General features: G+C 40.0%; 2 protein-coding genes across 7 annotated transcripts; one reads left to right on the top strand and one right to left on the bottom strand.

The window, feature by feature from the left end:
• Positions 1-586: 586 nt before the first annotated feature.
• Positions 587-2,766, top strand: PNRC2 (proline rich nuclear receptor coactivator 2). The gene is made up of 3 exons (XM_007459168.1): positions 587-755; positions 1,643-1,848; positions 2,147-2,766. Exon 3 carries the CDS (start codon positions 2,165-2,167, stop codon positions 2,582-2,584), a length of 420 nt encoding a protein of 139 aa, XP_007459230.1. The 5' UTR covers positions 587-755; positions 1,643-1,848; positions 2,147-2,164; the 3' UTR covers positions 2,585-2,766.
• Positions 2,767-6,872: 4,106 nt separating this feature from the next.
• Positions 6,873-19,728, bottom strand: SRSF10 (serine and arginine rich splicing factor 10). 6 transcript variants are annotated; one of them, XM_007459166.1, is made up of 6 exons: positions 19,447-19,728; positions 17,866-17,970; positions 14,200-14,303; positions 11,969-12,131; positions 11,703-11,756; positions 6,873-8,397 (listed from the first exon to the last, which is right to left on the bottom strand). In XM_007459166.1, exons 1-6 carry the CDS (start codon positions 19,509-19,511, stop codon positions 8,367-8,369), a joined length of 522 nt encoding a protein of 173 aa, XP_007459228.1. In that variant the 5' UTR covers positions 19,512-19,728; the 3' UTR covers positions 6,873-8,366. The 6 variants fall into 6 exon arrangements, with proteins under 6 accessions (XP_007459228.1, XP_007459226.1, XP_007459227.1 ...); XM_007459164.1 differs by having other exon boundaries at positions 6,873-8,164; XM_007459165.1 differs by having other exon boundaries at positions 6,873-8,164; positions 11,703-11,753.
• Between the last annotated feature and the right edge of the window lie 6,240 nt (positions 19,729-25,968).

The following is a 25,968-nucleotide window of genomic DNA, read 5'->3' as shown; positions in this document are numbered from 1 at the left end:
GGGGAACGGAGTGACAGGAGTGTCAGGACTAAGTGGCCAGGGGCCAGCTTCAGAAATCAACTTGCTGGAGTACCTTCCACCAGTAAGAGATCGGGTACACGACTCGGTGAACTTAACTCGGGAACTCAAAGCCCCTTCGCTGACTCCCCACGGCGGGAACCCATCGGGTTCCAAGGGCCGCGGGCCCCGCAAGCCGGGCAGCCCGCATGAAAGCCGCTGCCCGGGCGTGCGGCTGACGCCCCTTCCCCGGCGCGCCGGGCTCGGGCCCCGGAGTCGCCACGAGGGGGTGGCGTTGGCCGTGTTCTGTAGTGCCGGGCGAGGCCGGGCGGGCACCTCCGGGAGAGGCCGGTGTCACCCGGTAGCCGGCGGAGGAACGGCAGCCGGTGCCGCGGCGGTTGTTCCCGACATGCTCTTCTCGGGGAGGATTTCAAACCCTCGGCCGCAACCACCTCCCCTCCCCCGGCCCCGTCGGGCCTCAGCAACAGGCGGCGGCCCACGTATCATTGGCCGGGCCGCGTAAAGGCGTGTTTTGATTGGCCGCCGCGCCCCCCGGCCCCGCTCTAGCGCTCACCGCCGCCTCCATTTTGTCGGTAGAGGCAGAAGGGGAAGGTTGGTCGGGACGCTGAGGTGGCCTGCTGCTGTCTCGTCGGTGCTCGTGGGCTTCGCTCGTTCCGTGCCTCGTCGCTCCCTGGAAGGGGAGGGGGCTTCGACGCCGAGCAGGAACCGCCGCCGCCGTAGTCCCGGGTTCGAAGTCGGTGAGTGGCGGCGGCGCGGCGGGTGCGGCCATGTTGGCGGCCGCGCTCCCCATTGTTGGGGGAAGGAGGCGAGATCCGAGGCCGGGCGGGCGCTAGCGGCCCGGAGGAGCGGGTTCCCGGGCCGGGCTCGAGGAACGCTGAGCCGCTCGGAAGCCCAGCGCCGTCGACAGAACCGAACTTTCCGGGCTCGCGTTGGGAGTGACTCACGATCCGGGAACTAATTTCTTTAGGGCTGTTAACATAGTCTGGAAGGGCCGCTCACCTTTTCGAAAAGAAGAGGGCTTATTCGGTAACTTGGTTTCTTGGAATATCAAATGAAATCTCGAATGTTTAATGTTCACGATAGGGAGGCATTTTTTTGTATTTAAGAACTGACTTCGCTTGTTACGGCTTGTGAAACTTATTTTAAGACGGGGAGGAGTCAAGAGTTCATAACCAAAGGAAGAGCTGCACGACGTAGACACGTTGGGAGAGGAGGCTTTGTGGAAACAGATACGGGATGTGTCCAAAGACTGGGAAATTCTGGTGGGACTTTCAAAACATGGTCTTTAGGAAAGATTTTAAGCCCATTTCTTGGCATGGCTGTAAAAGTTAATGCTTCCGTGGTTTAACATTTTGGTCACAAAATCCGTGTGAGAATCTGAAAGGTTCCTAGGGAAAAGATGCAACTTGTTGCGGGATTTGGCGGACACCCCTCCCCAGATTCCTCAGGGTTTCCTGGATCTCGAGGGTTTTTAAATGATGACAGTTACAAGGTCAAAGCCATCTTTAGAGACTTTATTTTCTGCCTTTTAGTTCAGGAAGTAGTCACTACTTATGTAGTAAATATAAACGGTCACTTTCTCCTGTGTTTTTGAATTGAAATAATGAAATATTTGCTTTTCTAGCTAAGACTTCTCTCAAACTTGTGTGCTGAGGAGACTCAGATGTTGGCCTCAGCTCCTAGGCTGAACTCAGCAGATCGGCCCATGAAAACTTCTGTATTGAGACAAAGGAAAGGATCTATCAGAAAGCAACATCTATTATCCTGGGCGTGGCAGCAAGGAAGAGGACAGGTGGTGGAAATCCTGCAATCTGAAAAGCAGACTGAAAGGTATCAAAAACTTCCCGTTGTAATGGGGCATTTTATGATGGACTCATCCTAAACTGTTTTTATTTTTAAATAGAGGATTATTCAGAATTGTGGATAAGCTCACTGTTCTTAGGAAGGTATAATAAAGTGCATGTGATGAAGTGTGGACAGTATAGTGAAATTGAAGCAGCTGAATAGCACATATTTGAGTATTACCCAAGATTTCTGGAGTTACAAATTGGAGCTACTGAAGTTTCTTAAAGTTTTGAACTATTTGAAGTGGAATTCTACTCAATATTTTGTTTACATTCACTTACAGGTGACAAAGAAGCTGAAGATGGGTGGTGGAGAGAGGTATAACATTCCAGCCCCTCAGTCTAGAAATGTTAGTAAGAACCAACAACAGCTTAGTAGACAGAAGACCAAGGATCAGAATTCCCAGATGAAGATTGTTCATAAGAAAAAGGAAAGAGGACATACTTATAATTCATCAGCAGCTGCATGGCAGGCCATGCAAAGTGGGGGGAAGAACAAAAATTTTCCAAATAATCAAAACTGGAACTCTAGCTTATCAAGTCCCACCTTACTTTTTAAGTCTCAAACTAATCAGAACTATGCTGGAGCCAAATTTAGTGAGCCACCATCACCAAGTGTTCTTCCTAAACCACCAAGCCACTGGGTTCCTGTTTCTTTTAACCCTTCTGATAAAGAAATAATGACATTTCAACTTAAAACCTTACTTAAAGTACAGGTGTAAAATGAGATAAAGTATTAATGTGTTTAAATTTAGTCATATTTAAGGATAATTGGCAATTGTCTCAGACCAAATTCACTAGGGAATTGAATCTGTAAAACTGCTAATTAATGTAGAAAATATAATCAGACTTAACTGCTTTGTGTGTTATGTGCACTGTGATGGTAGAATCAGTGCAACTTAAAATAACTAAATGATTGAGAATATTGTACTTCATATCAGTGCTGAGCGTTCTCAATTGAGTAACCATTCAAGGGAAACCAGTCAAGTTTAGATTTGGGGAATGGTAAAGGAATCAACTTTTTCTGTTGCCTGTTGGGGGAAAATAGTAATTTAAGATTATCACTCATGGATCAGCAGATTGACTTGTTGAGATCTGGCAAATGTGATTATAAGCATCCAGTTAAGACATACAGGGGTTGAAAACTAGCTGAATATTTGAAAGTTTAATGTCCTAGAAACACCTAAACCAGTAATATGCCAACAATCTGATGCACTGCCAAAAGAAAATGAAATTTTTTTTACAGTATAGTTGTATTTTAGTGAACTGTATGGTGGTGAATGCGGAAAGGGCACTAGGGACTATTTAGAATGAAACAGTATACCCCATTGTCCCTGTAACTGACATGCAGTGGATAGGTGTCTGCCAACAAATGCACCGAGACCACTTTATATAGAAATAGTATTCGGTGTTCACCGAGTAGCTTTCAGAATACATTTTAGTATTATGGCACTGCACAAGCTATTCTGACAGTGATCTGGCTTCAAATCATCCCTGCAAAGCTTGTTTAAAGTTGGGAGCTATATAATGTGAAAGTTTTACGTACCTAGGAAAGAGCCATGTAAATATATGTAATAAACTTGTAGCATATGTAAAGTTTTGTTGGCGTCTATCCTACAAAAATAGAATATTTTAGTATGAATTTGCTGAATGTAAGACATGGACTCTTTTTATACTATGGCCTAATTTTAAAGGTCCAAAAAAACCTTGTTTTTAAAGTTTGCCCTTGTGCTAAAGTGCCACTGTATGTATACTATAATTGATCTTGCTGTAAACTATATTTCAAAGTAAATCCTAGTGTAAGAAGTTTTATATAACTGAAAAGGTTTTAAGCTGCTAAAACACTTCTATTTTTGAGAGATGTGAAATGCAGTATGGGATGATTTTAATTTCTTAAGCCCAAAGATTAACTATTAAGGGGTCCCTCTTACCTTAAAAGATTCATTTTGGCTTTCAACAATTTGTGTAACCTATGAGTATAGTGTACAATGCCAGTGGTTTTTTTTTTGGTCAACAGGTGCAACCCAGGGGACCACTCATTGCAAAAGATGCAATTTCTTGCCTAATACCATGGTAACATGTTTTGCTTACCTTAAAGATAAGCGCTAATTATAACAGCCAACTCAATAGTAAATTAAAAGGAAAGTGTGTGTGGGGGGGTCTATTTAGAATATGAGTGTAGGTGCCCTCTTTTCTCATTTGGCAGCTTTTTTGATACTTTTAAGCAGAATGGGTAAGTTGTATTTCTCCAAATTCAGGTGAGATAATATTGCCCATATCAAATAATGATAAAAGACAAGTTTATATAATAGTACTTAATGTACATACAGGAATTTGAAGCATGAAATTAAAAAATAAAGTTGCTTTTTCCCGTGTCTTGTTTTTATTGTATAAAAAATTGTTATGACCATGTAATAGTCAGAACGCACATAATCCTACTGAAATAACAATAGGACCGTTGGTTTTAAGAGGCAACCAAGTTGCTAACTGATAATAGACATTTGGATTAGCAGCTATAATAGGTTAAAAAAGCAACTGTGGCTTCCTCTTCCCAGCAGGGCTAACAGTAAAAGGCCACAGAATATTACTTTGGAAACTTACATACAGCTTCTGAATTCATCTCATACCAAATTGAGTAAAGCAGGTTTAATCGCCTTCTCCCTCTTCTACATTTTAAGATGACTTCGGTAAACACAAGTTCTTGTCAATTTGAGAAATTCTGCAAATTTTTTTTTCTATAAACAATTTTCACAAGGGGACCTTGGAGGAGAAAAAAGACACAAGAACTAAATGGCTTTCTAAAATACGTTCCAAATGATAGGATAACTCAACTAGTTCAAGAAAAATCTTTTAATTTCTACACTAAGCAAGCAGTGAATCCCAGGGCCAGGCTGTATTTTCTCATGCAAAGAAATTGATTTGGCAGGAAGTAATAATGAGTCTTTTTTTCCTGCTTATTCCCAGTGTAATTTCTATTAACAGTGGCAAGAATTGCCCAGTTCTTTGCAGTACTGCTTGGAATCCCACTAGATTCAACAATTTTCATCCCAAGCATCTTTATGTTAGGTTTTGATGTATACATGTAAATACAGTATATACTAGATTTCTGGTTTGGGCCTGACTCCAGTGGTAAGTGTTCAAGAGCACATTGGCTTTAACTACAAAAATTTTTAATAGCTACAGTTAGCTTAAAAAGTTAATAACCATATTATATCTCATACCTTAGAAAGGTACTAATAAAGTTATGGTTAGCGTACAGGAAGTATGGTTGACATGTATTTCTCAAATTGTACTAAGAACCAAAAAGTTGTTAGAGCTCATCTACCCTGTAGGGCTGCAGTCAGCCATAGCATGAGCCTTGTCAGTGTTACAATTTAAACTTATATCTTTTTTTGTTTGTTTTTTGTTTTTGTTTTTGCGGTACGTGGGCCTCTCACTGCTGTGGCCTCTGCAGTCAGCCATAGCATGAGCCTTGTCAGTGTTACAATTTAAACTTATATCTTTTTTTGTTTGTTTGTTTTTTGTTTTTGTTTTTGCGGTACGTGGGCCTCTCACTGCTGTGGCCTCTGCTGCTGCGGAGCACAGGCTCCGGACACGCAGGCCCAGCGGCCACGGCTCACGGGCCCAGCCGCTCCGCGGCATGTGGGATCCCCCGGGACCGGGGCACGAACCCGTTTCCCCTGCATCGGCAGGCGGACTCCCAACCACCGCGCCACCAGGGAAGTCCTGTCATATCTTTTTGATGGCAGCGTATATAGTACGATGGAATCTTGAGCTCATAACCTATCTTTACACTTCAGTTCTGGTAAATTCTCTTCATCCCAGAAGCACAAGGTGGAAAATAACTGAAGGAAAACACTAGTTTTCTAGTGTTTAATTGTCTCATAGGCAATTACTTCGTAAGCCAAGTGGGATAGAGTACATCTCAAACCTCTTACACAAATGAGGAAAGCCTACCGAGCCACAAATCTGTCAGGCAGAACTAAACCTAAAAAAAAAAAAAAATCCAAGATTTTTTGGATCCTAGACCAGTTTATTTCATTATCTAGCATTCAGAAATGTTGCTCTACAACAGACGACACAAAGAGGCCTTTTACTTCTTTACAAACTACTCTGTCAATTATCAACAAAATGAATTTACATGCCTTGCTTTGTACTCCAAATAAAAAAGGAATCCCCCATCTTTAACATAAGGGTGAAACAACTGTTAGGAATACATAGAAGCAACACAATAAACATAACTGACACTGCTGGAAGAAGGGACAAAGGGAGAACCCCCCAAAAAAGATCCTTTTCCATAGCAGCTAGCTATGTCTTATAGATGTCAGTAGTTGCTGACTTCTTTCATCAGTGAGGACAATTCACTCCTGGGACTCCTAAAAGCTCTGATAGACCGCCTAGTTGAACACTTATTTTATTCCTGTCACAGCCTCCCCACTTCAAAATTATCTCAGGATTTTGTAAACAGGAATATGGTCAAAATGCAATATGAGATTGAAATTTGGAAAGCCAGGCTGGAAAGTGAGTCAACAGCTGTTGAGATCTTAGATTACATTTAACCCCTTTCCCATCCAAGAAAGTTACAAATACTTTTTGTAATTAAATAATTTTCATAAATCTACTAAATCTTCCCTCTAAGTGAACTCTAGATTCCATTATATTAATTGTAATGTTATAAAATTTCCCCATTTGTAAAAAAAAAAGAACCAAATGAAAAACCTTGGACACTTATCTAGTATCTGCCACTTACTTGCTGTGTGATCTCGGGCAAGTTTGAAAAATTAAAACGGGTAAAAATACCTCCGTTTCATATCTCCCTTAGGTATATTCTGCTATATTTTCAAAATCTTTATAAATTAAAGGCTTAAACACTTGTATATTTTTAGATGAGTAACTTTACACAAAGTTTTAAATGTGGCAGAAATAAAGACAAAAACCAAATATGCAAGTGATGAAATCAATGTATAGATAAACTTCATATCCTAATAAGGAACTAAGGAATCCAAAACATTTTGTGATACTATAAAAGTTATTTATTCACTATACACAGAACATGTCCCCTATAAAATGTACATGTAAATCGCTAGAAAGTATATTTGGTGAACATTTTCTCAATTACAGAACATACTAAATCAGTTGGGAATAACAGCTATCTGCCTCAAAATTCTAATTATAGCACCCAGAGTCTCCTTTACATCTGATGCAAAGTTAAATATTTTGGGGGATTGTTTCCTAACGTGTTTGAGGAGGCAGAGTTAACAATTATATATAACTCTAGTATATTACAGTCACTGCACAATAAATCAGTTTATTACAGATTAAAACATCATTTTTTCATTATTTGTATTAATGGGATGAAAACAAATACTGGATACTTTTAAATGGCAAATAACCACAAAATTACTTATATTTGATAGTATATTGGGTTTTATAATTACATAGGATATAAATGGTGTAAAAGTTATGAATAATACACCTCAAACAAAACAGTGAGGCCACACTGTAATGATTCACTAGATTGTGCTCAGTAGACATTTATTGAATAAGTGAATTTTATCTATTTTTCTCCCCAATTACCCAGTACAATTTTTGCCCACAGTAAGGGCTCAGTAAATGTTTGCTGAATATACTGACTAGGAAAGAGGTGAGAAGAGATGGACCCTCTTAGCTGGATGTCAAGTATAATTGGAATTTATGTGGGAGAGTGTTTAAGGAAGATGTAAACTGCATGAGGCATACAAGTAAGGAAACTCAGATGCCAACAAAGCAAACCATTAAGCAGAAAACACTGGCACTGGAATAAACAAAGGCAAGATTTGCCAACAGCAAAAACAGAACTGACTTTAAGAGATAAGCAAGTTTATACTGGACCATACCTTTTCTCACCCAATTCAGTTTGAGACAGACCAATAGAGGCACTGTAAGAGACTATGGCTGTCTTCCTTGATATTCAAACATCCTAGTTTCCAATTTAACATGGACCTGTTACCCATGAATCAATATAAACCTATTCAGATTTAGGGATTAGTTTCCACAAGTACAAAGTTGAATTTCCTTTTATTTGTCCTAAAAGGCTTACTTTCAAACTTGAAGGGACTTCAATTATTCCATGTAGTTTCGATAACATTCTTTTATCTTTTCAGACCAGAGTCAAAATATTCGTACAGTATTCATACTGCAGCACCTTCCACCCACCCTTTGGTCGCTTGAACTGCCCTTCTTTGGTTCTTTTTCCGCTTTCTCAGATCTTTCTTGAAGTGTAGTAAGCAGAACTGTACTGGGTATTCCAGCTGCAGTTTGGTCTTAAATAAAAGAAGGATGTTTGTCAGTTTGGTTTTCTTTATTCTTCTCTGTGGTATACAGGATTTTGTTAGTTGAACTGGATGTAGCAGCTTACAGGGCCAAATTTTCAAGAGAATAGTATAATAGTTCCCAGGTCTTTTCCCTGGGTTGTAACTTAACAGCTCATACTCTATGTAGCACCTTTCCTTTCTCACTGAAGCATTATCTGTCATTATTCTTCTTGCTTACTTGGCTTCAAAAAAAAAAAAAATGCAGAGAGATCTTAAGCAAAAAGAGAGGTGAAGTGTCAGCTCTCACTTGAGTCTTGATATGTTCTACTCCAATACTGAGCCGTGCCAGACACACAGTAGATACTCAATAATTATGGAACTCAACTATGTAACCCAACATTAAAGCCCTGTATATAAGGATCCTTAAGTATCAGTAGGATCCTATCTATCATGGGTTCAACTATAAAATAGTCCCTTTGAAGCTGTTATTTAGGTATGTCACTTTAGAAATAACATATAAGGTTCTCAAGAAAATAGGATGAGTCTAAAAATAAGTGACACAAGTAAAAAATAAAAACGAAACCATTACTTCTAATTCTATACAGACAGAAAAATTAAACGGGCTATTTCCCCAAGCTACTCTAATTACAGTCCATTAAAAAAAAAAAACATCTAAGGATCCAGCTGAGCTCAAATCCTGGATCTGCCTTTTATTGCTTTTTCTTTTGCCTCCATTTCCTTATCATCTGTTACACGAGAAAATAAAAGTATCTTTCTCATAGGGTCTCGTGATGAGTAAATGAGTTAACACATAAAGCTTTTAGAACAGTGTCTGGCACATCATAAATACTCAATAAATATCAGCTATACTTGTCATTATAAAGCAGCTTGACCTCAAGCCACAAAACACCTAAACCAGTTCCCCACAGTGATTATCACTTAATATTAAGTGCTCACGAATATTCAATGCAAAAATATTTTAAATCACGCCATAAACATAAGGCCCAATCCATCTTGTTTAGGATGGGGAAGAGTAGAATTATTGGTCCATCTAATAATGAAAATATAAACTTAAAATTAGCTAACTCAAATTTCACTTTAATGCGTATCTTAACACTACCAATAACCTCTGAGTTATTTAACCCAAGGGGTTTAATAAGCAATAATGAAAGAACTCTGACATTACATAAGGAATTTTTAAGTACTACGTAAAAGATGTACCTTTCTGGCAGGTTCTATCATTTCCAAAGTAAAACCTGTGCCTAGTGCAACACTGATTTAAAATATTCCTAAATCCGTTGTTATTGTATAATCTCATTCAAAACTATAATAATTCCAGTTAATCATTATTTCCTTCATTTTGTTTTTATTATAGCATGTTTGCTTAATTTACAGCAAGCAGAAAATAAGCTGGGTCTTGTTTTGATCCAAACATTGATGTTTTAAAGGTTGTACACAATATTTGTTAAAAAGAACATATAAAAATACCTTTTTAGAAGCTTCTATAAGAAAGAAAATACAAAGTTTAACCCCACAACTTTCCTCTTTGCTAGAACTGCAAACTACTGCTACAGTTTTAAATAGACTTTTTGTTGTTTAAACTATACATCCAGGAAAATCTAAAAAAATTAAAGAAACGTGCATATAAATGATTGCATAGCAGAACATGAACATTAACTGCAAACAGTAAAGAAATGAAAGTTAGAAACACTATCAAATATACAAAGGTTCTAGAATCAATCCTTTAAACACATTCCACAAACAGTATTTAAAAACCACCTTTTGTTCTTTACAGGCAAGGCCTAGATTACTAAAACCAGAATTGAAAAAAGTAATCCTCTAAAAGGAATGGTTTCCCTAAAATATTTCTTACTTATTATGCCTGTAAGCAAGCAATCTAAAAATTTTAAGGATGCCAGCTTTTATTCTGAAATGAGATTGGGCATGTCAAGTCACTTTTTATTGCCCCCAAATGATCTCGCAGAGAGATGTTAGAAATTATAGAGTTAGGGTATTATTTTCATCAGGTACTACATGGATAATCAGTCAAAACCTCAAGAGATGTGACTTCCTTAAAATTAGTTTTTTCCAGAATTATTTAAAATCTCATGGCACCACAGAATCACGTAGAATGGGAGTGTTGTCTTTTTACTTGCCTCACATTAAATAAACTGAGGCGTGAAGAACAAGCCTCCTTCATAAAGATATGGGCAAATTTTGATACAAATGCACACACCAAGTGCTTTAAGTATCAAAATTCAGTCCTTTTACACTATGCGCACACACAAACAAAACCTACTTTGAAAACACTTTACTTGCTTTTAACAGCAGTGAGAAAACTAAGCAATATTATGGTCAACAATGCTCCTTAAAAGTTTAGAGTAACTGCATAAGAGCATTCTTTTCCCCTTAAAATTATTTCTGCCATCATCAACCTGCCCAAATTTTAAGGTGGGTTTTTCCGATGTTTGTATGGTTCCAAATCTTCACAGAAACCAGAAAAGTGAAGGCTCTGTGTTTCAATCAAAAACGCCATCTCCCTGAAAATGCTACTTAACCCAGTTGGCGTCATTCCCCGAGACAGTGGGGTTAACAAAAGAACTATTCCACACTGTGCCATAAATTATCATCGTGGGTCTCGACACCTTGACAAGACAAAAAGGTCCACCCTGAACCTAAATGTGTCTAGTCGGGTCAGTGTTGTACGGTGGCTACAACTTCACTTTTGTATCATTCTACCTGATTAGCAAGCTACATTTCTAGGTTAACAGTTCTACCAAATATGGATATGAAAGTTTATTTTTAATAAGACAATGTTGCAAATTATGGTCAACCAACATCTTTTCACCAATACCTCAAGCATTAAAAAATGAGAATCTTTACAAAAATATACAGAGACACCACAAATTGGTAGCTGCCCATAACATTAAACAAACTGGACTCTTAAGAGTGGCTTCTCAACAGCATATCATTTTAATAATAACCATTGCCTGGTACAGGGAAAACTGACAAGTGTTTTTTTAAGCATCATTGCAACATTGTATTCCTGATAATTTAAGTAAACCAAACTATGAGTAAATGAATGATACATGCCTAAAAATATCATGGTTTATACTATCAGTGGCCACTGGACTTAGGACTAGTCCAAGACCTTGATCTAGATTTTGACCTAGACCTAGACTGTGATCTTGACTGAGATTTGGATCTAGGTGGTTCTTTTTTCCTTGATTCCTTTTCATATCTTGAGCCAGACTTATAATGTGTTTTGGAATCTGTTTTAGAGGTGCCTCTAGTTTTGGTGTGAGATGCAGACCTAGAACGTGATTTAGCCTTCATTTCTTTCTTGGGCTGGGACTTGGACCGTGATCTTGAATTGGATTTAGATCTTGAAAAAGATCGATTTCGGTGTTTGAATCTTTCAAAACAGAGGAGAGATACAATTAGAGTAAAAATTAGATTCTATATTAATCAAATTTGTTATTTTTAGAGCAAAAGTTCACTCTGAAATTGATAAATGTATAGTCTTTTTCAAAGCAAAGTTATTTACCTATCATTGTCGGAATGGCTTCTGCTACGCCGTGGTCTTCCAGTCGGTCTACTGCTAAAAAGTACATCAGAAAAAGCAAACAGTGACACATGTCTATTTACAGGTTTCTAATTTTAAAAATGAACCATAAAACTTTAAAAATAAAGCACTAAAAATATTTTTAGTCTCAATGAAGCACACAATATACATAATTAAAAGTATACAAGAAGATTTTAAAAAATTAAAGGCCAACAAACTAAATCTTTTTTGTGGTACACATCACTTACTTTCTAGGGCTATAAGATCTTCTATAGTTGTAATCAAAGGAACGACTTCTTGATCTCCTTCTTTCGTAACTTCGGCTTCTAGAACGTCTATATCTGTCATAATCATCATAGCGTGAAGAACTATACACATTCCTCCCTTCCTTGGCTTTCATCTGATTTGGAGCTATGAAATACATAGAACAGAAATATTTACAAACATTACAAACGTAGTATTTAAGCCTCCAAATTATAGGAAAAATGCCTGCATCTCCTTCCTTTATGCTTCCAAATCGGTGGCTACTTGTGAATGTTAATCTTGGAAAAGGTATTTACTTTCAAGCAAGTCTATCAGAAGACTGTTTTATGTTAAAAATGATAACCTCAAATATCTCCCCAACTATTTTGTTTTTTCAAAGACCTCTCACATCTAGTTTGTTGTCCAAAAATATGCCAACTACTTGGACATTAAGAAAATATACCATGAAAGTATTTTTAAAATTCCAAATTAAAATACAAATGACTTTTGAACCATATGCTAATTTGGAATGATCCTACCATGGTTTCCATTCAGTAGGAACAAAATTAACGACAAAATACTTAATGGTGGCCTACGAATGATATGTAGTGTCAAAACGCAATAATATATAGTTATACAGTTCTGAGAAACCATGACAAAGAAAAGCAGAAGAAAACTAACACTTGTCAAATGCCTTAGACATACCCACACCCCGGACAGTCCTCAATCCTTACGTTATCTCATTCAATCCTATGAAGCAGATACTTTATGCAGGTATGAATGTACAAATAACACTGACTACCCAGGAACCTATCATTCAACCCAAGAACTAGAGAATCACCAACAGCTTGTGTCTACCTAAGTACTCCCTCTCTCTTTAGCAGCTTTTTTTTTTTCCCAGCAGCTATTTTAATCTCTATCTTTTAATATCTTGCCTAAGGAAACATAACAGTTGAGCCAGAATTCAAACCCAGGTGTATCTGACCCCAAAGCCTGTACTTATGCTTCATCAGCATGCAGCCAACACCTGGTGTATGCCTGCATATTAATAAAAACCAAGTACTAATAGAAAATCTTTTCTAAATTTAATCTATATAGTCTTTCCCAGTCTATCTGTTCATTTCTAGAGCCAGGCACCTACATAATTACCCAATTACACCTTGATGACCTTTACGCAGAAGGGAAATGGCTCAAGAGAACCAAAACTTTCCAAAGTTTATTCTTTTCAATTCCACTCTTAGTATATTAAACATGCCACAGCTGATAGTACTGATCTACCTTCTTAAAGAGTCCAAACATATTTCAGGCATTCTGATCGCTGCATTCTAAGTCACTTGTCTACCCTGAAATTCTGCAAAGTATTCAAGATACTCTATCTTCCCAAAAACTATCTTTCTGGGTTTTGAACAGAGAGACATATTGCACAATACTTCCAAGAACAATTTGTATAAATATGATGTATTTCTGTGTGCCACAACTACTGAAGCCGGTGTGCCCAGAACCCGTGCTCCGCAAGAGAGAAGCCACCACAATGAGAAACCCACGCACCGCAACAAAGAGTAGCCCCTGCTCACCGCAACTAGAGAAAGCCCACGTGCAGCAACAAAGACCCAAAGCAGCCAAAAATACAATAGGCTAAAAAAATAAAATTTAAAAAATCTGTATTTATGTCAAACCTAACCTCCCATTCATCCCATCCTCCACCCTTTCCCCTCTTGTGTCCACACGTCCATTCTCTACATTTGCAACTCTATTCCTGCCCTGCAAACAGGTTCATCTGTATAATTTTTCTAGGTTCCACATATATGTGTTAATATGTTTGTTTTTCTCTTTCTTACTTTACTCTGTATGACAGACTCTATTTCCATCCACATCTCTACTGGGAACCTGTGGTACAGCACAGGTAGCTCAGCTCAATGCTCTGTGATGACCTAGATGGGTAGGATGGGGGTGGTGGTGGAGGGGGAGGCCCAAGAGGGAGGGGATAGATGTATACACATAGCTGATTCACTCTGTTATACAGCAGAAACCAACACACCTTTGTAAAGCAATTATAATCCAAATATGTCTATTTTATATATATTCACAGAATACTTGTGTATTTATATACACATATATACATATAAATGTGTGTTTCTGTATGTATGTATATATATATATATATATATATATATATATATATACACAGAAAAAAAAAGAAATGATGCATTTTACATATAGGCATAAAGGTACTTACTCTTTCGATCCCCCTGTGCAAACTGTATTTCAATTTGGCGTCCACAAATCCATTTTCTGTCCAAATTATGTAAAGCATCTTCTGCATCACGAACATCCTCAAATGTGCTAAATGTTAAGGGGCTTGGGAAGTTTTGCAAACTTTGATAATGAATGAAAGTTCAGTTGGTAAGTCTGGAACAATTCACAATCTCTCGATATTATTCTAGAAAGTCAACCAGACCCCACTAACTGGTTGGTTGATTCAGTTATAAACACTTTAGAGTATTAAAGCACTTGTGACTCCGTAAGGCATGAGTCTGAAAACACTTATGAATACATATTATGAAGTTATTACTGAAATAAGCCTGTTACAGCTGAACTACCAAGTAATCCCATCAGAAGATTTTCCTGAGTTTTAAGAATTTTACAAAACAAGACAAAAAAGAAAAACAAATGTCAATTTTATTTTGTATGCTAAAACAAAAATTTCTTAAAATAAAACCCAAACTGTTTTTCATATTTTTGTTTCAAATGAAAAAAAGAAAATGCCAATAGTTCTTGTGTAAGCAAGCGGAATATACCTTACAAGAAACGAAAGCATCAACCTCAAATTAATCTTCCTATTTTTCTCAGACATATCTAACATTATTATTTCACTTAGCTGTCTTCCTTATTACACCTTACTGGGAAGACTGGTACACCAGCCACTTGTAGATATCAAGAGAGTGTCAAGCAATACTTAAGACATCATATTATATCCATGCACAGACCATAAAAGCATGCTGCCAAGAAATAACAGACCATTTCTAAAGATTCCTGGACTGGATAGCCCTAACCATGACACTGAACATAAAGCTTCCCGTAGAGAAGTGCGTTTGGGACTGGTTTTCAATTTGAGAAATTTCAAGATAGTATTTATAAGTCTAAAGCAGGAACCGCTGGTACCCATTTTTGATCTGAGAGGCTGTTGCCTTGTTCCTCCCCAAACAAAGTTATTCTGACCAAATTTAGTTCCTTTCCTAAAACCACCATTCTAACAGAAGCCAAGCACATATTCAGAGCAGTGTTTGATATAAAAGCTTCTGAAGGGGAGCTAGGCTAGGTTTGGCTGTGGATTTTCATTCTGTACTAAAATTCACTATTCTAACTTGTCCATTTCTATTTCTTAAATTTGAGAGTGCAGATCTTGAGTGTTGATTAAAAAAATCCCTGAAGCGATATACTCTCTTCAAGACTGATATTAATATTCTTTTATACTCCAGAGACTAAAAGGTCTGCCTCACTAGATTTCCTATTTTTTGTTCTGGAAGGACTTAAAGACCACAACAGGGTCCCAGTTCTCTCTCTCTGAGGCTATTATGTGTAGTGAATGAGAGCTTTTCTCAAGTCCTAAATCACGAAGTTTTCATCATGAAAAGACAAAGGTTGACGGGGAGTTTAGAACCTTGAACACTATAATCAACCACCCCTCCAGGTTAATGCAGTTGGGCTTTAAAATTAACTGAAAAGAACAAGCTCATTTAAAGGGTATACTACTTCGATACTTCGAGAGACAGAATAACTTCTTAAAGGATTCAGACCAAGAAGTATAAAAATTATTAACGAGAGCCTATCATCCTCTGGGGCTACCCTCAAAAACAGAATCCTGGGTTGGATGAACCATGGCAAGGTTCTACCAGAGATGTTAAGAGAAAGCTAGCTGGGAATGGGGTCAGATAGAAAAGAGGACCACAGCAGGGACAATCAAATATCATTCTGAGGCCAGTTACGGAGAAATCTGTACTCAGGGTCTTTGCAAACTTCTGATACCTATTTCTTTTTAACTACTTGAAGACCAGACAGACTTTGTGTATAAAAATAGCTATAATTCACCTTGAGACTCCTATGGTTAACTCTTTCCTGGCTCAAGTATCACATACTCTTCAAACTGCTGATCCTGGTTCCCAGGCCACCCCCAAACCAGGTAAAATCAAGCCAACATTGTAAGCCAGAATGTACCGTTACTTTTTTTTTTTTTTAACCAAGCCAGATATACCTCTTATCCTCTCTGTAACAGAGCTTTGCAACCAATTCCCACAACTGTCCTTGATCACTGGGCCTGCAGGAGTAGCAGCATTTGGCATTTCGCCTAAGTCTCATTAGAACTCTGCTAAGTTTCAAGAGATCCACTGAATTTAAGCAATAAGAATTTTTCCTAGCCTGAAGTCCACAGCCCAAACCTTTGTTGCCACAAGGAGATGATCTCACTGAAGGAAGTAATGTCACCTGAAACTCTGGGCCAAGGAACAATTTCCCATAGATCCTGATTACGTACCCATACCAAAGATAAGGCCTTCTGCAACCCATTCTGGGCCAAGTGATCACATGTGCTAAAAGCAGTCAGGGCCGGCAGGTTTCACAGAGCTAAGTTTCAGATGTTAGGAGTATGTGCGTGGCCCTAGCAGCCCTTTTAAAAAAATCTATAAACAGACAGTATCTCTAGTGGATCTGACCTTAGAAAACCACCAGAGCTGTTTCTAAGTAGTCCCCAGTGCATGCACCTGTGTGCCCTCTAAGCCTGGCTCTATGGAGTCGGCTTGACTCCAGAACTTCATGCTACTCCAAAGAGCACTGCCTGCTATGCTATGGCACCGGACCACTTGGTCCAAAACAGAAATATGCTGAGTTTAAGCTTAACAACATTACATCCTGGTACACTTTAACTTCACAAGCTAAGAGAGAGTGCATTTATACAAGACCACATCACAACATCAAAGGCCCACGTAAATCAAGTTACAGGTTTTGTCACTAGACCAAACCAGAATAATTTTGAAAATTAACTGCTTACAAAACATGAGGAGAAAAAAAAAGGAAAATAGTTATTCTGTAGGATACATCAGGTATGACTCCTTTAATCTTGGCCATCATTCAACTTCATCTTGACCTTTAACTCTTTAAGTGCTTGTCAGAAGGACTTGTCATGAGATGCTTGGCCAAATATGACAGATGGCTTTATCTTTAACTTTGAAAAACAACCTTTTCCCCCTTTTGTAGATAAAGCGAGGCTTTGTCTCCCATTAGGCTTGTCCTTCTTCCAGCTTTTCTTTATATTTTCTTTTCCCAAACTCTCCCTTCTCTTCAAGCCTGATCCTTAAGAGGTCTTTGGCTTGTCTACTTGCCTTAAGTGTTGAACTCTACTCTAAAGGTTCTTTCATGCTTTCTCTTTGGGGTCGCCATAACTGTACAGCTTTACATTCTCTGAGGTAACAACAGAGGACAGCAAATTAGGGGACAATATTAAAGAAGTTTACCTCATTGTTATACAAATTGTTTTTGATCAAGTGATTCAAGTTAACAAACAAGAATACCAAACTTTAATTGCTAAGCACAAGAACATATTAACTTTTGAGTTACATTAAAGGTGGTAGCAACCAGAGTGTATTCAGATTTAAATCACATATTATAATCATTGATTTGAGTTTCAGCAGCATGAATGGGAATTTAAATATTTTACTGTTTTTGGATCAACTTTAAGAAATAGTAAGAGCAATGTGCGAGTCAGAATTAACTTAGAAAAAATTGAAGACAAAACATTTATTAGAAGACAAAAAAAAACAACAACTACTTTTTAGATGTTACCTCTTACAAAAACTTGAATTTCAAACTTCAACACCCCTCACTAATCAGCCATCTGAAGAAAGGATATTGAACATATGCAAATCCTCTTGGACGGCGAGTGTAGAAATCAAGTGGAACATACACATCAACTATAGGACCATAACGACCGAATTCGCGTCGTAAATCTTCAGACCTAAAACATCATAAAAAGATGCCAAATTTTTAAGTCCACTCCTTTAAAAGTTTCTTTGTAAGAAATAGGTTTCTTTCTGTAATATCTCAATTAATGAAAGAGACTGCTACGTTCCTGGGTGACCTGAAACAAGCTTTCTAAATCTCAACATCAAGAGCCAACAGTAAGAATATACAACGTCTTTTTGAAAAAGAAAAGCCAGAATGCAAGATTCTGAAAGATAATAACGCAGTTTATAATAAAACCTATCACTATTTTACATTAACAACAGGAAAACAGACATTTAAGGAAACCTGACTACAACTTATCTCTATTGCTTTTATCCACAGCCTTCATTTTTCATAAATAGTATAGTAGCATTAAGTTGTACTTAACTATTGCTATTTTTTTTAAACAGTATCAACGCAACTCTAGTATTCTGAAAAATACAAAGCACTTATTTTACCTCCAAATTTTAGCGACAGGGTTACACACTTAATGGTAGATACGGTTTGAAAAATTAAAGTCACAAATATATATAATTCCTCAATAAATGTCAATATGACATAAAGGGGAAAGTTTCCTAGACGCTAGAGTAATTACTATTGCTTACTTGCCCTACTTAAAGGTAGACACAAAAATATAAATCATACGAGGCTACCTAAATTTTTTTTAATTTCTGTGTGTGTAGAGTGATTATTTGTTAAACACTAATTCTCATCTTGTGGTAAGATCTCGCCCAAAAAAGTCTGACGACAACTCCAAGCAATTAAGGGAATTGGCGAGAACAAAGGGACGGTCCAGGTTAATCCAATTTAGCTATCAACGTTCTAATGGTAGAGGCTTCCCAAACCTCCGTTTTCAAAGGGTGGCCAGTATTTCCCGGAAATGGGAAAAACTAGATCGTACCACTTAAGTGGAAGAATTTTATATCTTTAAGCTCAACATTCCCTTTACCCAAACATCTACAACACCAAAAAAAAAAAAAAAATCGCAAATAAAACACAACAACCACCAAAAGGGTAGCAAATGCTTCGCCACATTCCCCTCCCCCGATCCGTTATTTTACTGCAGAGCAGTTTTTTTTTTTTAACTAGAAAAAAAAGAATTCTGGGCCAAGGGGGCGTGCACCCCAAAGAACGTGAACTTCAAATCAATGGGGGGAGCTGATGTTCGGTGGAGGCAGAGGTTGAACGCCCGGAGAGGAAGCGGGAAGGAAGGGGCCCCCATCTGCGGAGGGGGAGGGGACCGAAACGCCGCCACGCGGCCCGCTCTCCCGCGGCTGCCCGGGAGGACCAGCGGCGCCGCCCTCGCTCCCACGCGGCGGTTATGCCGGCTGCGCGGCCTAGTTCGGGCCAGAAAGCCAGCGCGGGACCCGCCATCTTCACCCCTTCCCCTCCCCCGGCGCAGGCCCAGCGCGCCGCCGCCGCCACACCGGTCCTCTCAGAGCGACCGCGGCCTCCCCTCTTGGGCCCGGAGTGCCTCCACTGTACATACCTGGTATCGTCCGCCACGTTCCTTACGAAGAGAGACGTGTTCGGGGGACGCAGGTACCGGGACATGACGGCGGCGTGGGTCTCAGCAGGGACACTAACGGGCTCAGCAAACCGTCCGCAGCTCCGGCGCCAGATCCTCGAGACACACAGCCAGAGAGCTCCGCTACGGCAACCGCCTCTTCTCGCGAGAGTTCACTCCCGCCTCCCCCCACCTCCCCCCACCTCCTACCTGAGTGCAACGCCGGGACCTGCAACGGTTCTTTCCCGCGAGATCACGCGGCGTGCGCCTGCGCATGCGGGCGGCGGGAGTACGTGCTGCAGCCTGGATCTCATTCATTGGCTTCTTGAGCTGCCGCCCCTTCTCCCGCTAGCCCGCTCTTTCTTTTTTAAGTGCTTTATTTTGCCGCCCTTTTCTCCCGTGTACCGCGTTCTCCCCAACGGGCCGCCCCCCCGCAAGTCAGGAAGCAGATGTTTTAACCTGTACACCACACTATACAGTTTTTACAAACTATACTGAGTTTTAAATATTATAATTCGGAGGGACAGGCTTTCCCCTGTCTGGTCCATGTTATAACCTGGCTTTTATCAGATCTCACATCGGCAAGAGAAGAATTTACGGCCTCTCGTGTTAGTGTGAAAGGGAAGGATGTGTGTGTCCTTGCACAGATAGGCCTGCCTCCCCAGTGCTTTCTGCACGCGGTGGACTCACTCCCCCTGAGCGCCTTTGCCCAGGTCGCCCCTCGCGTACACCCTTCTTGGTTGTTTCCTTCACCCATCCACGGGGTTTTCTCCCCATTAAAGGCTGTTCCCTACCAAAATGGGACGCAAACCTCAAATCTTAGTCTTCCTGAGTGTGCATTGTTCATGTATTGCAGTGTTTCTCCATCTATTAGAATGCTTCTGGCATGTAGCACATTGCCAAGAAGATAGCAGGGACTCAAGAACTGTTTAAATGAACTTTTATTTTACAAAACGACAAAACATTATTTTTGCATCAATCCGCATCCATAGCAATTAAGTGATTTGATAATCTGTTGTGCTCTTTAGGAGAGACATTGTATTTCTACGTTTATATTTTCCAAGATGCTTTGGACCCTTGGTTTATTAAAACATTTACTGATTACCTATTACGTGTCAGACATTACGTTAGACGCTGTAAATTCAGTGGTGAAAAACATGGAGCTTATGTTTCCGTAGGAAACAAGCTGGTCAACAAGTAATTGCAGATCTGTAATATGAAAGAGACAGTAATGTGACAGTTTTAAAAAAAAAAACTTTTTTTTTAAAACAAAGAGTTGCTGAACAAGTGTTTCCTTACTCCCCCCTCCCAAATTAATTTAAGCACTTTTTAGTGGCTAGAAAACAGACTCCTGTAAATTACCCTCAGTAATGAGGAAATGAATACAGTTTGGTGGTACTCCACCCAACTTTAATATGGATAAATGTTTAGAGCAGAGTCTGATGCATAGCGAGTGCCCTATAAATGTTAATCGGACTGGCTACATAATTTGTGGGGCTCAGTGCAAAATGAAAACGTTCAAAAATTAAGATGACAATAGTAGAGCACTAAGCCAAGTGCAGGGTTGTTCCGAGAGTGGGGTCCCGTGCAACTACACAAGTGGCACGGCCATTGAAGCCTGCCCAGAATGTTAGCAATTATTATTATTACTCATAATGCCTTGAGAAATAATAAGAGCAAGTGAGGTACAAATATTTACTCACTGGAATCACTTTCTGCCTCACATACCAAGTGCCCCTTTATCTTTTGTGCTTTAATATCCCAGTCTTGAAAATGATGACACTGGGAAAAGTAGAGAAAGTAAGCACCGCTCAGCTGGGGCTTGAGCTGGGCAGTTTACCAAACTCTAAATCTGCTGCAGGTGGTAGTGGGAGCACGTGAGGCAGGTGGGGAGGGAGATACACCAAGGAATTTTGGAAGTAAAACACTTCTTCACAAAAGTTCTGCCATGTGTGGTTAAGAGCACCATATTTCATTCCGAGCACAATACCAAGGTTGGTAATTTTTTTGAAAGCCAAATTGTTAATCTCTGAAAACGGTCTGTTGGCACTGCACCTCTTCTTGAAGAAATTATGTTTTATTGGGATTTATGTCAGAAAACCACTTTCCTTGCGTACTGTTCTCAGAATTGCACAAGACCCAAGTGTAAAATATATACCTATGAATTTCCTTGATCCTAAAACAGCTCTTTGCTGATTTGTGGACGATAGTACAAACATCACACCTGAGAGGGCTGTGCTGCTAGCTAGAGGGAGACTCTCAGGGACAAATTCTGTGTGTTAAAGCCATGGAAGTATAAGCCTGTCTCCATAGACAAAACCAAAACCTTGAGTCAGTACATCAAGCTTAATTTTATTGCTAAAACTGATTCAGACAATTGCCATGGATGGTGCTCCGCACTGCCTCTGTCTCCATGAACAAACAATTAGAAGCATGCTCTTTAAATGCATTTAATAAGACATGCCTGGTGTTTCCTAGATGCCTTCTCACTCTAATGAGTAGGCAGCAAGCCAAGTTCCCCAGACTGAGGACTCAGTGTTCCCTTTTAGACATTCCTTACTTGTGGGTCAGAAACTTTGGGGCACATACATAAACACATTATCAATTTACCTATGTACGGACTCTTCTTTTAACCTCAGGCTCCCACTAGTTCTGCTCTGTGGGTGAATTCACCACTACTGCACATACTTGTTTATCTTATTCCTTAGATGATCTATTCTAGCATGTGGATTGCTACCTTGAATATGCTTAAGGTAAAAATCACTTGTTATATCTTAGCCTACTTTTTAATGTCTTAAAATAACATTTTTCCCAGTTATAAATGTCCTGTGTTTATTGTTAACATTTTGGAAATGAACTATAAAGACAACAAACATTACCTGTGATCATACCACTCAGAACTAATTCTAAGACTTTTCCGAATTTCTGAGCATTTCTATAATTGTTTAAATTGGGGTCATACTATATATACAGTTTTATAATGTATTTTCTTCCTCACTAAACATTTTATAAAGAATTATCTTCTGGGGCTTCCCTGGTGGCACAGTAGTTAAAAATCTGCCTGCCAATGCAGGGGACACAGGTTCGAGCCCTGGTCTGGGAAGATCCCACATGCCGTGGAGCAACTAAGCCCGTGTGCCACAACTACTGAGCCTGCACTCTACAGCCCACATGGCACAACTACTGAGCCTGCGTGCCTAGAGCCCCTGCTTGGCAACGAGAAGCCACTGCAAGGGGAAGCCCGCGCACTGCAAGGAAGAGTAGCCCCTGCTCACCGCAACTAGAGAAAGCCTGCGTGCAGCAACGAAGACCCAATGCAGCCAAAACTAACTAAATAAAATAAATAATAAATTAAAAAAAAAAAGAATTATCTTGCCTGGCCATTAGATAGTTTTAATAGGTATAGTTTTTGTTTGTTTGTTTGTTTGTTGCGGTATGCGGGCCTCTCACTGTTGTGGCCTCTCCATTTGCGGAACACAGGCTCCGGACACACAGGCTCAGCGGCCATGGCTCACGGGCCCAGCCGCTCCGCGGCATGTGGGATCTTCGCAGACCGGGGCACGAACCCGTGTCCCCTGCATCGGCAGGCGGACTCTCAACCACTGCACCACCAGGGAAGCCCAATAGGTATAGTTTTTAGTCACTGCTGTATCAGTTATGAATTGGGTTCAATTGCCTGTAACAAAAACTTGAAATAATAATAATGTTGATCATGTTAGCTTACACTTATTACTGAGCACTTAAATGCCAGGCATTTTTCTCACAAAAGAGCAAGGGAAATGGCTCAAGAAGTAGCAGAATGTTACAACTTTCAGAGGTCATTCTGCTCATAGTTTTCAGTTATTTTAAGTCACATATATTAACCCATTTAATCCTCACTCCAAACCTATGAGCTAGGTTACTATTATTCTTTCCATTTTATAGATGAGGAAACAGGTATACAGAGTGGTCAAAACAAATTAGAGTTTCACTTATTTATTTATTTTTTGTATAATGAGAAGTCAGGAATAGGGAGTCCAGGACTGGTATGGCAGCTTCAGGATATCCAGGCTCCTCCTTCATTCTTTCTTCTCTGTTATCCCTAGTGCTGGCTTCTAGACTCAAATTGCCTCATGGTCACAAGATGGCTGCTGGAGCTGCAGGCATCATGTCTACAGTCCAAAAAAAAAAAAGAAAGAGTAGGACAAAGTTCAAAAGGCATATGCTAGCTGAATCACCACCCACCCCCCACACTCAAGGAACTTATTAAGTTGGAGACAACAATACCCACTTATACTTAATTAGCCAGAACTGAGTCTTGTAGCCAACCCTATCATCAAGGGAGGCTAACCACTCTTATTCTCAACAAAATTAGAGTTCTGTTTGTAAGGAAGAAGAGGGAAAGGAAAGATGTTGTGGATACATTAAAAGGGTACATTTCATTACATGGTTGCACCATGATTGATTTATGTAGAAACGGTGATGATGATGATGATGATGATAAAAGCTAACACTGAATAAGAACCAACTACATGCTAGATACTATATTTATCATTTTATCTGCATTATCTCATTTAATCATTTAATCCCCATTCTACAGATGAAGAGACTGAACCTTTGAGACATTATAAGGCTTTCTGACACTATATAAGGCTGAGGGAATAAAAGGTAATTTAAGATAGTTCCTGTGTTTTCAAGGAGTTCTTAAGCTAGTGAGGTACACAGTATTTGTAAAACTGAGTTTTAGGTTAGTTTTACATGGTTCATAATTGACTTATCTTAATTTTAATCAGATTAGTTTTATATCATCCAAGATGCCCATCAATTACTATCCAGTCCCAGAGAGTAACAATAGGCCAAGTAAAAAAGCTTGCTTACGGGCTTCCCTGGTGGCGCAGTGCTTGAGAGTCTGCCTGCCGATGCAGGAGACGCGGGTTCGTGTGCCCCGTTTCGGGAAGATCCCACATGCCGCGGAGCGGCTGGGCCCGTGGGCCATGGCCACTGAGCCTGCACGTCCGGAGCCTGTGCTCCGCAAATGGGAGAGGCCACAACAGTGAGAGGCCCGCATAACGCAAGAAAAAAAAAAAAAAAAAAAAAGCTTGCTTACAGGTATCTATACCTTTTATGAGCGTCACTGAGCCTATAGTCAGAGACTGTTTGAAGCACAACACACAAATAGACAAACATAGTTAACTTGACTAAGCTTTGGGGTGCCAGACATTTGGTCAAACATCATTCTGTGTGTGTCTGTGGAGATGTTTTGGGATGAGATTAACATTCAAACAGGTACACTGAGTAAAGCAGGTTGTCCTCCCTAACGTGGGCAGCCTTCATCCAATCAATGCGAGACCTGAATAGAACGTCTGAAAGAGGCTGTGTAAGAGGGAACTTCACCTGCCTAACTGATTGAGCTGGGACGTTGGTCTTCTGCTCTCGGACTGGATCCTGAAGGCGCTGTGGCTGAGGCTATTAGCTAACAACACACGTGGTGGGGGAAGGTCACTCTTGAAAGGGAGACCTAAGCGGGCACACTTTTGTTACTGAACTCACGTTCCGAGTTCATGTGCCTGACATACAGCGAGGCCAAACAAACCAAAACGTTGGACTTTGGAGCAGAGAAAGGTTTATTGCTGAGCCATGAAAGGAGAATGCGTGGCTTGTGTCCCTCAAAACCTGAACTCCCCGAAGAGTATCAGCAAATCATTTTTAAAGGCCAGGTGAGGGAGGGGGTGGTCACAGGGTATGTCATCAGCTCATGCACAATTCTCTGATTGGTTGATGGTGATTGATCCTTAGATAGGCCTACATGCACATGATCATCAGGTAGTTAATTTCTTGCATTTGGTGGTGGTTTTTAGCATCTGAAAAACTCAGGAAATATGCATGAGATACTATTACCTGGGTACTTCAGAGAGGAGCTACAGCAGAGGATATGAGGGAGGGGTCTGTCCCAGGAAGGCCCCATAGGGTCCTGCTCAGTTACACTTACATGATAGCTAAAGTCCATGCCTTGCTTCGTGCAGATCCCCTTATTCTGACATTATTGGGGAGCATCTCCTTCATGGGTCCCATGGGTCTTTCCTACTAAGGGGAATAATTGGAAGTGGGAGGCTCTTGGGATGAACTACAGCTCCGTAGCTGCAGCTGCTCTTGGGCCACAGCTGACACCCATTTTGTCCCGCCTCCGCTATCCTCACGCTCATGTCACTTCTTCAAATCTTGATGGCTCACCCGTAGTGGTCTGAACCCCTTGTCACCATGTCCTTCTCAGGTCAGGGTTGCAGCACTTGTCCATTTGCAGTACAATTGTCAAGTAAGTGATATGAAGAGAGACCTGACTAGATCACCTGGGTTCTTTTTTCTTGGCTGTGCCACGCGTCATACAGGATCTTATTTGCCCAACCAGGGATTGAACCCATGCCCCCTGCATTGGGGGCTCGGAGTCTTAACCACTGGACCGCCAGGGAAGTCCCAGGATCACCTGGGTTCTACACGCATTCCTCCCAACCCCCGTGTATCACAGTA

The sequence above is a fragment of the Lipotes vexillifer genome, unplaced genomic scaffold (assembly GCF_000442215.2).
Source record: "Lipotes vexillifer unplaced genomic scaffold, Lipotes_vexillifer_v1.1 scaffold496, whole genome shotgun sequence".
NCBI lineage: Eukaryota > Metazoa > Chordata > Mammalia > Artiodactyla > Lipotidae > Lipotes > Lipotes vexillifer.
The sequence above is the reverse complement of the archived record's forward strand: the minus strand, read 5'-3'. Positions and strand labels throughout refer to the sequence as shown.

Bases quoted from the DNA above. Each gene is read 5' to 3' on its own strand.
- PNRC2 (XM_007459168.1), top strand. From the start codon at position 2,165: ATGGGTGGTGGAGAGAGGTATAACATTCCAGCCCCTCAGTCTAGAAAT.
- SRSF10 (XM_007459162.1), bottom strand. From the start codon at position 19,511: ATGTCCCGGTACCTGCGTCCCCCGAACACGTCTCTCTTCGTAAGGAAC. The intron at 11,757-11,968 runs GTAAGTGATGTG...TGTACTTTTTAG, and splicing joins AGATCTTATAGCCCTAGAAA to CAGTAGACCGACTGGAAGAC. The intron at 11,571-11,702 runs GTAAATAACTTT...CTGTTTTGAAAG, and splicing joins AGCCATTCCGACAATGATAG to ATTCAAACACCGAAATCGAT.